We start from the raw sequence: 14,083 nt of genomic DNA, 5'->3' as shown, positions 1-14,083 counted from the left end.
CCAAGTAGGGAAATTTGATTGCAGATTATGCAATAGTTGATATCGAGACAGTGGAAAACTCAACTTGTCTGTTGCATTTTGATTTCCAGGATGAAAAATACATATATTTGTTTAGGCTACAAGTGCTACGATTTTATTAATTATAAACTCGGTGTCTTTGTATAGAGTTCCAATAATGAAAATTATGGCAAATATGAATTGCTACTATAAATATGATGTGGCAACTTGCGTGCATGCATGTTGCTTTTCTACTTTTTCTTGCTTTTGTCAAAGGAGGGAATCGAAATCTTATATGGCAATAAGTTCATGTATCTGCATATCATCATATGCCCATAATTCATACGTGATTCTAAGATGTTGGCCTTTTAATTATGTTGATAAAGTTGAATATTCTGACATATATAATACATTTTCAATATCTTCAAAGTCAATTGATAATCCATCCAACGATTTCAGCATCTGGTGGATCCATCGTATATGTAATCAAGAACCGCAATCACTCCAAAAACAAAGGCTTGATCAATTCCAGCCTTTATTCTTACATGGTACAAATCCCTGCTTGACAACACTTGCTCCACCTCTTCCTTTACTCCAACCTACATGCAGCCATAAACAAGAAATCCTCGCCGTTTAGCGTTAGCAAAAAAAAAAAAAAAGACCCTATATACAACTATATGTGTTTCTTTTAGAAATTAGTCATTCCCTATGGATACACGCAGTGGGTCGGAGCAATATAGTCTACCTGTGCTATTACATCTCCCTTGGAACCGACAATGGTGCAAGATCTTTCTTGGAAATCACCCATAATTTCAAGGTTTCTGTAAGTGCTGAACTCCGTTGATTCAGCGGAGATCCTGATGGGAGTGTTCTTCGAAAAACACGAATTTGGTTCTTTCAAGGTGAAAACAAGCTTGCGCGATCCCAAGAAGTCGCGAGTGAAGCCTTTCCATTGTCTCGTGATGCTTAGTGCTTCGATTATTGCTCCCTGTAGCCACCAAATTTATAATAAAAAAAACTCTTCTTTTTCACCAAACTTATTATTCAATTTCAACCTTCTAACTACGTGGATTCAAACATGGACCAAATTGATACATTACTCACCTTTCGCCTTAGAAGTAGCAAATCATTTCCTTCCCCATCTTTAAGAATCATCTTTTCTTTCTTGCCAAGAATCCCACATCCATCCACTTTAAAAACAACCCGTTGGCCGCAATCCGCCACCACGAATCCCCCGCCATTCGGCACGTTGGGCCGCCTCCGAACCGCACGAACCACCTCATCAGGCGAACAATACTCCTTGCTTACTATTGGCATCATCATCATCATTCCACCACCTGGTTTATCAGCCATTGATTGGTCTATTGTACTCAAAATATATAAATTCCTGGTATTGTTTGGCTTAAAAGAACAATCCAATTTATAGACTATACAAATTATTGTAAAGGGATTTTGTAATTATTGTGTGTTACTTATGAATTCAAAAGTTTGGCAAACTTTCTTGACTATGATAAACACAAACTAAAAAAAATGTGTAATCTAGTGTGAAATTCAAATGGATTTTGGTTGAAAAAATGTACAACATGGTATAATTGAAATGCTTTTTGATGTAATTCAAAAAGAGTTCGTGAGCTTTTGAAATTTGGCTGCCTAAGAGCTTTAGGGGGAATATTTGAAGTAAATTAAGTCTTTGGTTGTTAGAAACATAGGGTTAATTGGGAGTGGGACACGGAAATTCTTGAATTAGGCTTCCACTTTAATGAATTGACCTTTAGTTAAGGTAACTTGTCCAAATTGATCTAAAAAGATTCTATAAAACATATGTCGGTTACTCGGCAAAAATCTAGATAATTAATTAATTATAACATTGTGTGTTAATGGGTCAATCACTCCGATTACGTTTGAATTGATGGATTTGATTTGAAAAGAGTGATCTAATTTGCAGAATGATTTGAGAGACGAATTATATAAATGACATATATATGATAGATGAATTACAAATGACTTATATCTTGACTGAAATCCACCTAAATTATTGTTGAAAATTGATTTGTATTTTACTTAAAATTGTCCATATAAATAAGTCAATGAATTTGAAATTAATAGATTCGATTTAATTAGTTAATTCATAATATAATCTCGTCTGATAAAAACATAGGAAAAATTATAGATGGAAAATCATTTTTTAAAAAAATCATATCCGAAAATCCTACACAATAAAGTATTGTTTGAAAAAACCCATTTCAATTACTTTGATTAAAATAAATAAATAAATAAATAAATATTCTTTTTGTTCCCTAAATCATCCTCGTCCTTTGATATAGTAACCATCGTCCACTAAAATACAGTATAAACTAATATATTGAAAAATAATAAATAAAAAGAGACGCTACGACAATAACGTGTGAGGTAACGTAACGTGACATGTCTGTCTCATTTAAACTGATCAAAATGTTTCTTTCTTTTAGTTCGAGTTTTATCAGACCAAGCGATAAAGATGAACTTTTCAAAAGTGAAACACCCCATATTTTCCACATGATTATTTCATTAATGATTATTTTAGTTTCAATTTTACAATTTTTGACGGGTATACTTAGGGATGACAATGAGTTTTGATTGGATTTCATATCTTTGGTCATCATCTCTATTTATTATATTCATCAGCATCATCTACCCATTGAATATTCTTACCCTACTCAAATATCATATTATCATCTATAATTTCATTTTCTCGAATGTGATTTATTTCAAATAAGCTATTGATATTTATTAAATTGTTGAGTAAAAAAATATAAAAATTAGAAAACAAACATTACAAAAAAAATATTATAAACAATTTATCATAACATTATTATTTAACAAAAATAACATCAACTATATACTAATAATTTTCTTGATTATATCTAAATAATAACATTCAACAAAAGTAAATTAGAATTAACACACATTCGAATTATATATAAATTTTATTTGGTATTCGGTTCGGATATGTGTATGATTCTCTAATATTCGCCTCCATTCTTACACTCGAAAATCTTCATATCTGATTACTAATTTATTTAATCAGGTAAAAAAATCTCCTCCATGACCTCCTCCATTCATGTCAGGTATCGGATTCTCTATCGGTTTTGGAAAAAATTGTCATCCCGTGAGCTCAAGGACTTGCATAAATATTGAAGAAAATCCACGCTAATTGCGTCATGGCTCTCCATTTCAAAATCTAACCCCTTACAAATAATATTAATATGCTAACATATTCTCCATTTTTTTAAAAAAAAATTTATCAATCACAATAAACCAATCCTATAAATTAAATATTACTACACCCCAAGTCTTTATATCCAGCATCAGAACGAAGAAATTAAATTTTATAAAATCCCATTAATATATTAAAGGGGGATTCTTGGATATTCATATAATATGTATGTACCTAAAAGTCTTGAAGTTCATTTGTTAACGCCTTCAAAAAATTGACCTTTCACAGTCATCTGCTTTGGGCTCCAAATATTGACACAAACCAGAGTAGGCCTTATTCGCCTGAACCAAAAATAGTTCTCTCCCCGATTTTAACGATATATTTCGTCAAATTCCACAACCAACTAAAACTCTTATCCTATTTAAATTATAATAGTTATTGCGACCACTTCAATCGGCCCACACAACAGCATTTTTAGTTTGTTACTACAACAGGCTAAGTTCGCGACGATGTGAAAGAATCGAGCTGGTTTGAAAAATTTTATGTTTGTATTCAATAATATTTAATTCAACTCAAACTTGAACTTTTTTGAACTCGAATTCAAATCTAGATTCTTTAATTCAAAACACTGTTAGATTATAAACTCAAAAGATACTTCATCCCAAAATGCTTATCTTTTGGGTTCTATAACATTTATGGATTATAAGTACTCTTATATTAGTTTTAATGTTGGATATGAGACATTATAATATTGTCGATCTTTTGAGAAGTCGACATCCGAGACGACATACTCTAGACTAATTTTACGCATTTTTCAATATTCAGTGGATGCATCGTGCACCTTAATTTGACATAGATTTTTTTTCACTTTGGACACTGATATGGTGATGACCTTTTTTAGGTCGCCATTTCGATACACAGATATTATAAACTCAAGAAATGTATCATTCTAAAAGATGTTAGTTGTTGATGGATTTTAGTATTTTATTTTTATTTTACAATTATATGTTAAATAAATATATATTTGATTCACACAAATCAATTTTGTGAGACTGATTTTTTTAAAAAATAAATATGAAAAATATTAATTTTTTTGTCGAATATATAATTTATTATTATAAATATATGGATAAGATAAAAGTCTTATGTTAGTTTTATTCTCTAAAAGATAAAAAATGTAAAAAGAGAGGGCAAATAGAAGAATAAATATGATGTCATACACAGAGCCGACCAATTGCACATAACCACAGCTCAGAAATGCCATCAAACTGCCTATCAACAAATCTTAAAATATAACATCCTCAAATCTACAGCGTAAGAGATTCCTCAGTCTCCCAAAAAATACACAGCTGGGGGCTTTGAAAATTTCACCACGCTCCTACCCTGTTATTTTGAAATCTGAGATATTTATATTTGTTTTACCCGATGCTGTAGAAACGAGAATGAATTCCACAGTTTCTGAATCATATCACGCAGCGCTGCAGCGTGTCACGTGTGCTTTCTGTCATGTCTTTCCCTGTACAAGTCTGCTCTGCCACTCCACCCAAATTACAGACACTCACTGTGTGACTTCCTCCTGCTTTCTTTTTTTCGGAATGAAAAAAGGGTTTTCAAGAAAAAAAAAATCTGATAAAAGTAGTACTCTGATCTATCGAAATGACCTTTATTTTGCTAAATTTTTTAATGAGATTTCATCAAAGTTTTATATATTTCGCTAATTAATTTTTCTTGATATCTTAAATTTGATTGGAAGATATTTCTTTTCCTACCTCAATCTATCCGCATTCACAAATAATCTGCAGCTTTTTTCACCGTCTTTTCCTACCTCAACCCATCATTGTTCGAAGGAGAAAGAAACAGAACAGTCTCTGTCAAACAGGTACTTACCATTATCACACAACTTTTTTTAATTTCTATCCCCCTCCAACAGTGACAAAAAATAATTGGTTGTTTTTAGTTTTTTACGCATCTTTTTATTTTATAACCGAGCAGCTGCGGACAGGTGTGAGTGAAGTAAATGCATTTATTTATTTCTGTACTATATATAGTATAGTATTTGTGCGTGTATGTGTATATAAACTGTATAGCTTTGTTCTGCAACTGGTTCTCCCCATAGTAGTTGTGTTGCAGAGCGTTAGGGGCTCTGGGGACCCCTGTTATTAAACCGCCGAGTCAGAATTTAGTCATTATTTCCTGTTCTTTTTCCCTTCCATTCTCCAACGTTAACCTCATTTTCTCCCATTTCTCTTTCTGTAGGCACTGTGTGCGGGTGTTTCTTGGAATCTATCTTACTGCGACACTCGCATTTGAAAGTTTCGATCTTTGGGACTTTGATTTCGTACCAGTTTTTAATGGGGTTTTTAGTGTGTGAAAATTGAGATTAAAAAAATAATAATAAGTGTTTGGATTTTCTTGGCGAAATGTCTGGTTTAAGGGGGAATGGCTCCGTGTCAACGCTGCCGCGGCCTAAATCGCCGCCCAAGTACCCTGATTTGTACGGGAAGCGCCGGGAATTGGCCAAGATTCAGATTTTGGAGAGGGAGATTGGTTTTCTTGAGGTGATTTTTGTAAAGATTTATATGTACAAATTGCTCTGTTTTTTGTTACTTTAATGGCCGATTTGAGATGCTAGTTGACTTCATTTTCATGCTTAAATTCTTCTAGATTTCAGTTGGGTTGATTTTGGACCAACTCCCAAAAACTTTAATGTGATTTGGTCATTTTTGTTTCGTGCCATCTGTAAATTCACCTTAAAACTTCAACTCTAAACTAATTTTTTAAGTGTACTTTTGATGATTACTTTTGTATTTTTTTACTCTTTTTTAGGGTACTTTTTATGTTTATTAGTGATGGTAATTTTTTACACTTTCACTGAGGATCTTATGTGCTTTTTTTTCTTTCCAATTTGTAAGAGTAGTTGGGTGGAGCAGAAATTTGAATGAGACTTCAGTTAGGTAGTATGGTGATGACAATGACTGTTAATTGTGTGAGAGAATTATGGAGGGCCCTCATAGTTTGTGGTGTGTGTCAGGACATAGCATAAGGACCCAAAAAATGAATTATTTGTTGGCAAAACTTTAATATGAATGCTTATTTTGGAAATGTATGGACCACTTCAATTTATCTGTTTTTTGGAAGATTAACGATTCATGATGGACTCAAAAAGTTCCCATCAAAAAAAGAATCTAATATATCTAGACCACAACAGCTATATGGTGTTGGGATGATAATTGATTTCTCAGTCCACACTCAACCCATACACCAAACACAATGTATGTAGTTAATCATGTCACAGGCAACATCTTTCGATCATCTCATCTCACGTACCAAATAGTATCCAAGGATGAAACTTAAATTTTTCAAGAAAGGGTTTGTAACTAAGTTGGGTAGATTGCAAACTGCTAAAATAAATATGATGATCAATTATTATGTTACTTGAATGTTAGAATCCTAATAATCCTGAAAGCTCGAGCTTTGCTTGTACGGAATATACGTTTCGGTCTATAGTGAAACTGCATTTTGTTTAATCAGGAAGAATTGAAAGCTGTTGAAGGCCTTCCACCCGCTTCAAGATCTTGTAAAGAGTATGTTGGTTTCTGGAATGCATCTACTTTTAATTTCAAGGATGATTTCGAAAGAACACGGCTAATTTTTTTAAACATGGTTTCGTCTTTCATCAAATGATACAAATCATATACCGATGTTGATGTTGAATTTCATTGACAGGCTTGCAGATTTTGTGGTAGCGAATGTAGATCCTCTAATACCTACGTGAGAACATACATTGGTTGTCTTTTCAATTGCATGATTCTTGTTTTTTTTTTTTTCCGGAATCTTGAAATCTTGGTCTTTGAAAGCAGAACCAAGAAGATCAGCAAATCACGCCGCTTCTGGAAATGGCTTTGGTATGAGTTCCTAAACTGTCATCGTAAAGTTGAAAAACGCACAACTCTACAACCTTCATCGAAAATTTCCAACTTCCCCGCTTATATATTTTCATTTATAATCAGAGTGTAAATCCCATTTTTTGCAGCGGATTTTCATGCTTCAGATTATCATGGATTTTCTGTTGCTGTCACCACTGCACGTGCGACCTCGAGATGCCACACTTCCCCGAATGCAATAAATGTCGTTGCAGAAGCAAATGTGTGAGCTGCCGAATCCCAAAATGTCGATGTTTTTCGTGCTGGAATAGCCGATGTTTTGACAACTGTACATGTAGATCACCTAGCTGCTGCTGCATTCCGGAGTTCACTTCATACTTAAGTTGGCCTTCGTGTTTCTCGTATTTGTCTTGGCCTTCGTGCTTAACCTGCTCTTGTTCTTGTGTGAACCCTTGCTCTATCCCGTGCTCTTGTCCGAGCATTAAGTTTAAGTGTAGATATCCTAAATGTCCCAAGGTAAATGTATGTTCATATTGTAACAAAAACTGCTGTTACCCTTCCTACTTTTGTTTTTAGAATTATATGATAATATCGACATATATAAATTTCGATTCGTTAAATTTCATGGATCTCCATTCTCCACATCCGTAGTCTTTCTCCGCTTTTAATTTTTTTCACATTCGATAAATTCGAAACAAATTAAAAGTCTCGCTTTTCAGACGATGTTTCAAATTCGAGACTCGACTAAAATGTCGGTTGAAAGGTCAAAGAAAATAAAAAACGTGGGTTGGCAATCACCAAAGGCAATTTCGAAAAAATTTCAGAAGACACGTCTTCACACTGACAGGAAGTTTTATAAATAGAGCTTCCCTTCATTCTGAAATTATCCCTTCTTCGAGTTTTCTCTCATTTTATAATATTCTATAATATTTGTGAGGTGTTTGTTCTTCTGTATTAAGAGAGTGTGTGTTTTCTTTGGAAACACAGTGAGTGAGTTGTACACCACAAAATATTATAGTGGAAATTTTTTTTCATCTTGTCCGTGGTTTTTACCCTAATAATTTTTAAGGGTTTTTCATGTAAATCTCGGTGTCCAATTTATTTTTTATTTTCGAGTTTATTATCTCAAATTATCGCAGATGGGACCAACATAAAAAACCAAAAGAGAATAAATTTTTTTTAGCAAACAATAGCCGTAAAGAGAAAGTCAGAGAGTGAAAAAGAGCTCATAATTTATTTATTAGGTTAATGATATAAAGCAACCTTTTACATGGCTATATAGGGATTCGATGCACGTACAGTTGCCAACGAATCTTAAATTTCCAATTGGCTATTTCGGTTCAAATTATTATTGACATAACATTAATTACATATATTAGTAGTACAATTATTTTAATAATATGCTTATAATTATGGTGTCATACCATGTGTGTGCATTTAATTTGATACCTTTTGTATATTCTACTGTATAATTTGGCAAAAACTTGTGTGAGACGGTCTCACGGGTCGTAGTTTGTGAGACGGATATCTTATTTGGGTCATCCATGAAAAAATATTACTTTTTATGTTAAGAGTATTATTTTTTATTGTGAATATCGATAGGGTTGATCCGTCTCACAGATAACAATTCGTGAGACCGTCTCATAAGAGACCTACTCGTATAATTTTATATCATATTGCATAAAATTTGTTAACATCCAATGTACATTATTAGAAACAATTATTTGAATTCTGATGCCATTAAGATTACAGAAGGGTCGAGCCCACATGTCAGGACAGAAGGGGAGAGCCCTTTGATAAACGATGGCCCTGAAAGGGGTTATCAAGATCTTCCGTGATAAATAAAAAATTTAAATAAACTCGCGATTTGGCCAAATCTACAGAGATAAGGTAAGAATCCTAGCTATCATGGTTATCGAGCCCTCTCAAATAGAATTCTATATACTTAGAGCATCTCCAAAGACCATTTTGGTGCAAAATATATGTTCCAATGGGGGTACGCTATTTGGCCAAAATAGCGTAGGCTCCGATGTCAAATTTGACGCAGAGGCTCCTTTCTTTTTTATTTTTATTTATTATATTTATTTGTATTAAAAATTATAAATAATATTTAAATAATAGTCTAATATTTATGTTATTATTTNCGAGAATATTTTTTTGATGTAATATTTGAAGTAAATGAGTTGGAGATGGATGTTGTATTTGGTGCATAAATCTCACTATTTTATTGTAAAATTTACATCAAAATAGATTTTGTGGCCTTAAAGAATCATATTTCAAGAAAATAATTAGCCGCCCATGCTCCTATATATCACAAGTATTTGCTATGATTTTGGACATACCCACTTTCTTGCTTATTTTGCACTCTTATATCGCACTGTTTAGGAGTATGTTTTGATCATATTTTCTTTAAATTTGGATCATGTTTTTTAATTGTAATAAACTTTTTTGAGGTAGAAAATATTTCAAAAAAAAAAGTGTGGTGGGACGAATAATTTATACTGTTTTTTAGTGTCGCGATTTGAAAAATTGGATTTTCCTGTGGTTCAAATTTTCCCATTTCAATAATCATAATTTTGGATTAGTTTTATAATGTTTAATTTATTATTTTCACACCTCGGCCTAAAGTACGACAGAATTGGCCATCAGCCTGGTTGAAACTTCGATAAAAATAGGATCAGTGCCACTTAAATTTAATATAATCAGATTTTTCCATTCGTTCTTGCAGCAAATTAACTTTAGTTGTGACAGTATTATTCTAAATTTTAATACATAAATTAAAAATAAAAAATTGAAGTCTTGTAATTTATACCATAATAAATGAAAATAATAAAATAAAATACCCATTTCCTTACTTAAGTCCGATCTTTGGTCATTTTTTTCATCCCCGAGAATAATGATTACACTTCACCAAACTTATTGAAATGAAGTTTTTTTCATATGCTTACCAAGTTTTTCATAGTCAAAGCGAGAATTTTTCATTCGATGATTTTATATATATATATATATATATGTTTCATTTCCTTTCTAAATTAAAGTCTCGAAACTAAATTTGGTGTAAATTATTCGAATTTTTACATTTTAATTAAAATGGAATTTGAATAATTTTTCTTGGATAAATGAAGGGTGGTGATCGGTCATTAGACGATTGTTGCTTCTTTCTCAAGGTCTAATTTCTTGTTCACCAAACATACCTCACTTCCCACTCAACATGTATTCGTTTGATAATATTTTGGATATGTGCTATTAAATTCTTTTGGGGTTGGTAAGCTGATTGTGACCCAGCCAAGTCAAACAATAATAAAAAAAAACGAGGGATTTGAATTCAATTTTATATATATATATAAATCAACGGTTTCATTTTGAAAATTATTTATTTAAAATCCAGCTAGCATATATAGGAAAATGGAAACAATAAATAATAAAGGATATCTTTATGGGATCCTAATATTAATTTAATTTTATTGTTCTGGAATATTGTCGATTCTTTTTTATATAATGAGTTGGGGTAAATTTTTTTTATGTAATCTAATTACTGTTGGATTTGAATCTAAGATCATATGAATTTTTAGCCTTATCCTTAATTATCATTAGACCAAGAGATCCTTAGCACTTTGATTTCTTAAATATATGAAAAGTTTAATCTTATTTTATTATGATTATTAAAAGCACTTTGGTTTGCGAAAAATGGTAAAATTTTATTATGATTTATCAAACAGAAGAACAAAGTTTGTATATATGAATGAAACCGAGAAATGTGTGTGTGATTCCAATTACATTTGAGAAAAAAGAAAAGAAAAAAATGCTCACATGCTCAACATTTGCCCTAATAAACTAAATACAAGGAGTAGTCAGTACTCCACGAAACGAAGAACATTCTTGATGAATATTTATATATACACTTTCTTGATCCACAGTTCCACAATTCATGATCTCTTTAAAATGTAATTTGCAGGTGAATTCGACCCTTTTCTCCGATCATGTTGTCGTGCATTTTCAGTAAACGAAAGGGGCGAATTCGACCCTTTCCTCCGATCTTGTCGTCGTGCATTTTCAGTGAATGAAACGGGAGATTTCGCACCATTTTCACACCCTTCATTTGGTCTGTTCCTGTGATGATACAACTGAGAATTCTCCTTCTTCTTAGCAATTTCTTTCGACGAATGATCACTATCGGTGGAAACCGCGAAAACGAAAGTACCAATTTGCAAGTCTTCAAGATCTTTCAACGGCTCCAAAACTTTGATCACTTCACTTATAATAGGCCTAAGTTTTGGTCGATGGCTTAAGCAATGATAAGCAATCTCTGCTGCCTTTTGAACCCCGAGTTCCGAGTACTGCCCCTCGAGTCTTGGATCGATTATGCGGCTGAATTTTTGGGGACTTTTCAACATAGGCCTTGCCCATTCTGCAAGATTTTGTTCTCTTTGAGGACGGGTTTTGTCCAACGATTTCCGACCTGTTAGAAGCTCCAAGAGAAGTACCCCGAAACTATATACATCACTAGCAGCTGTCAAATGACCTGCAAAACTTTACTTGATTAGATTCAAAATGCAACTTGTGAAAGGTTAAAAGTAAGAAATTAACCATAATTTCGAAGTTATATCACCTGTCATGATGTATTCTGGCGCTGCATAACCTTGTGTACCCATTACTCGGGTGGAAACATGCGTATCATCACCTTCCGGACCGTCTTTTGCAAGTCCGAAATCCGAGAGTTTCGCAGTAAAATCCTGAAAAAAGGATTTAAAGATTTTGTATGATGTATATGAACGTGAAAATGTTTGTGTATATATTGTTACTATTTATATATATGTATGTATGTATATATATATAACATGCACTTACGGAGTGTAGCAGAATATTTGATGCCTTAAAATCGCGGAATATGACGGGTTTTTCGGCTTCATGGAGAAAGGCAAGTCCTCTAGCAGCGCCAATAGCAATTTTCATTCTTGTTGGCCATGGAAGTGAAACTGAAAATCCTGGTTCAAATTTTTTTGGAAAATAGAAAAATGTAAAATTTTCGGTTATCGCTATAGATAGAACACATGCAGTCCAGAGAAAAACAATATAAAGTTCTTTAGAATTAAAACAATTATATGTACATCACATCAAAGAATTAAGTTGTTCATTTAGACCCAATTAGCTGTTACTATCACTAAACACCAACAAACCAATAGAATCAATTGAAAAAAATTAATTAAAAAAAACAATTTTCTAAATTCCATAAATTAATGATCTCTCAAAATAACTTATATATATCACCCTGGCATTACCAAGATTTCAGATTCAAGTAAACAATCTCTTGCCCCTAATAAAGCTCCGTCCCCGGATTATACATGATTTTTTTTAATTAAAAAAAGGTCGAAAAAATGGAACGATCGTCCCAACTCGCTCCTTCGATGCCTACCAATGTCATATGCTTGATCAATTAGTCATGCCAACATTAAACAGAATGCAAGATAAACAATGAGATTTTTAAATGTAAATTATGTTGTTTGGCCAAAAAAAGGTATGGCTCGTCTCCATTAATTTAAAGTGGCGATATGATGGTTCAAGAAGAAAGCTTTGATTTATTCAAAGTGATAAATAAAACAATGAATTGAAGTTCGTATTGTCAATAAAAAAGAGAAATTAAGTTGTGTGGATTTATTTGGGTAAATTATTGACAATTTAATCAGATCAAATGTCAACTTCCAACGCATCATCACCATTGACATTTTCAAAATACCAATCATCGTTGACTTAAAATGGCCTGCCAATTACAGCTACTTTCATGCAATTGTGTGTTAGAATTAGAATCACAAAAATAAAAATTATAATATAAAAAAAATTGAAACTGTAAATTATTGAAGTTAAAGAACGTAAAAGTGGTAAAAACTTACTTCTGAATAGTTGATTTTCTAGGCTTCCTCGTGCCATGTATTCGTAGACAAGAAGCCTATGTTCTTCTTCGCAACAATATCCAATCAACTTCACCAAATTCGGATGTCTCAATTGCCCGAGATAAATCACTTCGGTCTGACGATTCTCAGTATTCATCGAGCAACAAAATCAGTTTGTAGATTGAAACCAACTTAAAACTCTAATAATTCAAACAAATTTGATGGGGTGGGAAAAAATGTCATATAATTATACGTATACATTAGAATATTTCATGCAGTACTTACCAGCCATTCTCTATGGCCTTGAGAACCATCCAAATCCAGGAGCTTGACGGCAACGGGCTGAGCCTTCAAGCCGGGCCTTATCTTATCATCAATGAAGCCCTTGTGCACAGGCCCGAACCCGCCTTCACCAAGAAAATTACTGGGCGAGAAGTTCTGCGTGATCACCTTCAGCTCCTGAAGAGTGAACGCATGAAGATTGGATCCCACCAGCGACGCCGACAGATCCTCAGATAGCACCGTGGAACTGCTTAAATCCGATAGCGAAATCCTTTGGAACGAAGATTGCTGTTTCAGCACTGATTTCTTCGGATCCGGCTTCGAGCCCTCGGACTTGAAACAGATGGGGAAATAGTCTTGCCATTTCACCTTCTTCTTAACCGCCATTAATACACAGTTATTGTGAGATTGAGAAAGGATCGATCTTGAGCTGGAAACGAAAAAATAATGATGGGTTTTTTTATATTTTTTATTTCTTGATCGTGAAAATGTGTATCGTTTTCGGAAAATTAATCGACATGGAGAGAAGAAATCAAGAACTGAGATACATCACATTACACGAATAAAATGAGATTAATTATTAACCTCTCTCTCTTTAGGACACGGATATAAATATTTGCATCTCCTTCTTATAATACTTTATACTAAACTATGAATATTCTAGAATTTATCTGATATATACACACGTTTGTACATAAATATGATCGAAAATTTGTATTTTTGATCTTGTATAAATGTTTGTTTGCAATCTTATTCCGACATTTTTCTAATTTAAATTTAGTCTTTTTACTGATACAACGGATCATTTCTCTATAATATGATTAAAAAAAATCGAA

The 14,083-nt window shown here is 32.9% G+C and overlaps 3 protein-coding genes across 5 annotated transcripts; 1 reads left to right on the top strand and 2 right to left on the bottom strand.

Annotated features, from left to right (window-relative positions):
- Positions 1–221: 221 nt before the first annotated feature.
- LOC140961419 (protein LURP-one-related 6-like) lies at positions 222–1,488 on the bottom strand. The gene is made up of 3 exons (XM_073419961.1): positions 1,102–1,488; positions 743–985; positions 222–596 (listed from the first exon to the last, which is right to left on the bottom strand). The coding sequence occupies exons 1-3, from the start codon at positions 1,348–1,350 to the stop codon at positions 453–455; spliced, it is 636 nt and encodes a 211-aa protein (XP_073276062.1). The 5' UTR covers positions 1,351–1,488; the 3' UTR covers positions 222–452.
- A 3,760-nt stretch (positions 1,489–5,248) lies between these two features.
- LOC140984566 (uncharacterized) lies at positions 5,249–7,686 on the top strand. Of its 2 annotated transcripts, none has more exons than XM_073452097.1 (5): positions 5,249–5,364; positions 5,450–5,751; positions 6,920–6,964; positions 7,054–7,098; positions 7,227–7,686. In XM_073452097.1, exons 2-5 carry the CDS (start codon positions 5,633–5,635, stop codon positions 7,651–7,653), a joined length of 636 nt encoding a protein of 211 aa, XP_073308198.1. In that variant the 5' UTR covers positions 5,249–5,364; positions 5,450–5,632; the 3' UTR covers positions 7,654–7,686. The 2 variants fall into 2 exon arrangements, with proteins under 2 accessions (XP_073308198.1, XP_073308189.1); XM_073452088.1 differs by adding an exon at positions 6,725–6,777 and having other exon boundaries at positions 5,267–5,751.
- A 3,097-nt stretch (positions 7,687–10,783) lies between these two features.
- LOC140984555 (serine/threonine-protein kinase RIPK-like) lies at positions 10,784–13,862 on the bottom strand. 2 transcript variants are annotated; one of them, XM_073452078.1, is made up of 6 exons: positions 13,251–13,862; positions 12,966–13,101; positions 11,926–12,062; positions 11,687–11,810; positions 11,159–11,599; positions 10,784–11,101 (listed from the first exon to the last, which is right to left on the bottom strand). In XM_073452078.1, exons 1-6 carry the CDS (start codon positions 13,632–13,634, stop codon positions 11,004–11,006), a joined length of 1,320 nt encoding a protein of 439 aa, XP_073308179.1. In that variant the 5' UTR covers positions 13,635–13,862; the 3' UTR covers positions 10,784–11,003. The 2 variants fall into 2 exon arrangements, with proteins under 2 accessions (XP_073308179.1, XP_073308170.1); XM_073452069.1 differs by having other exon boundaries at positions 10,785–11,599.
- Positions 13,863–14,083: the final 221 nt, after the last annotated feature.

This window comes from Primulina huaijiensis, chromosome 1, assembly GCF_012295235.1.
Source record: "Primulina huaijiensis isolate GDHJ02 chromosome 1, ASM1229523v2, whole genome shotgun sequence".
Taxonomy (NCBI): domain Eukaryota; kingdom Viridiplantae; phylum Streptophyta; class Magnoliopsida; order Lamiales; family Gesneriaceae; genus Primulina; species Primulina huaijiensis.
The sequence above is the reverse complement of the archived record's forward strand: the minus strand, read 5'-3'. Positions and strand labels throughout refer to the sequence as shown.

Coding starts and splice junctions, on each gene's coding strand:
- LOC140961419 (XM_073419961.1), bottom strand. CDS start 1,350: ATGGCTGATAAACCAGGTGGTGGAATGATGATGATGATGCCAATAGTA. Junction 986..1,101: donor TGCTACTTCTAAGGCGAAAG/GTGAGTAATGTA, acceptor TGGTGGCTACAG/GGAGCAATAATCGAAGCACT. Junction 597..742: donor AGGGAGATGTAATAGCACAG/GTAGACTATATT, acceptor GGCTGCATGTAG/GTTGGAGTAAAGGAAGAGGT.
- LOC140984566 (XM_073452088.1), top strand. CDS start 5,614: ATGTCTGGTTTAAGGGGGAATGGCTCCGTGTCAACGCTGCCGCGGCCT. Junction 5,752..6,724: donor GGGAGATTGGTTTTCTTGAG/GTGATTTTTGTA, acceptor TTGTTTAATCAG/GAAGAATTGAAAGCTGTTGA. Junction 6,778..6,919: donor GCTTCAAGATCTTGTAAAGA/GTATGTTGGTTT, acceptor TTTCATTGACAG/GCTTGCAGATTTTGTGGTAG.
- LOC140984555 (XM_073452069.1), bottom strand. CDS start 13,634: ATGGCGGTTAAGAAGAAGGTGAAATGGCAAGACTATTTCCCCATCTGT. Junction 12,063..12,965: donor AGAAAATCAACTATTCAGAA/GTAAGTTTTTAC, acceptor AATTTGAACCAG/GATTTTCAGTTTCACTTCCA. Junction 11,811..11,925: donor CAAATATTCTGCTACACTCC/GTAAGTGCATGT, acceptor TCCTTTTTTCAG/GATTTTACTGCGAAACTCTC.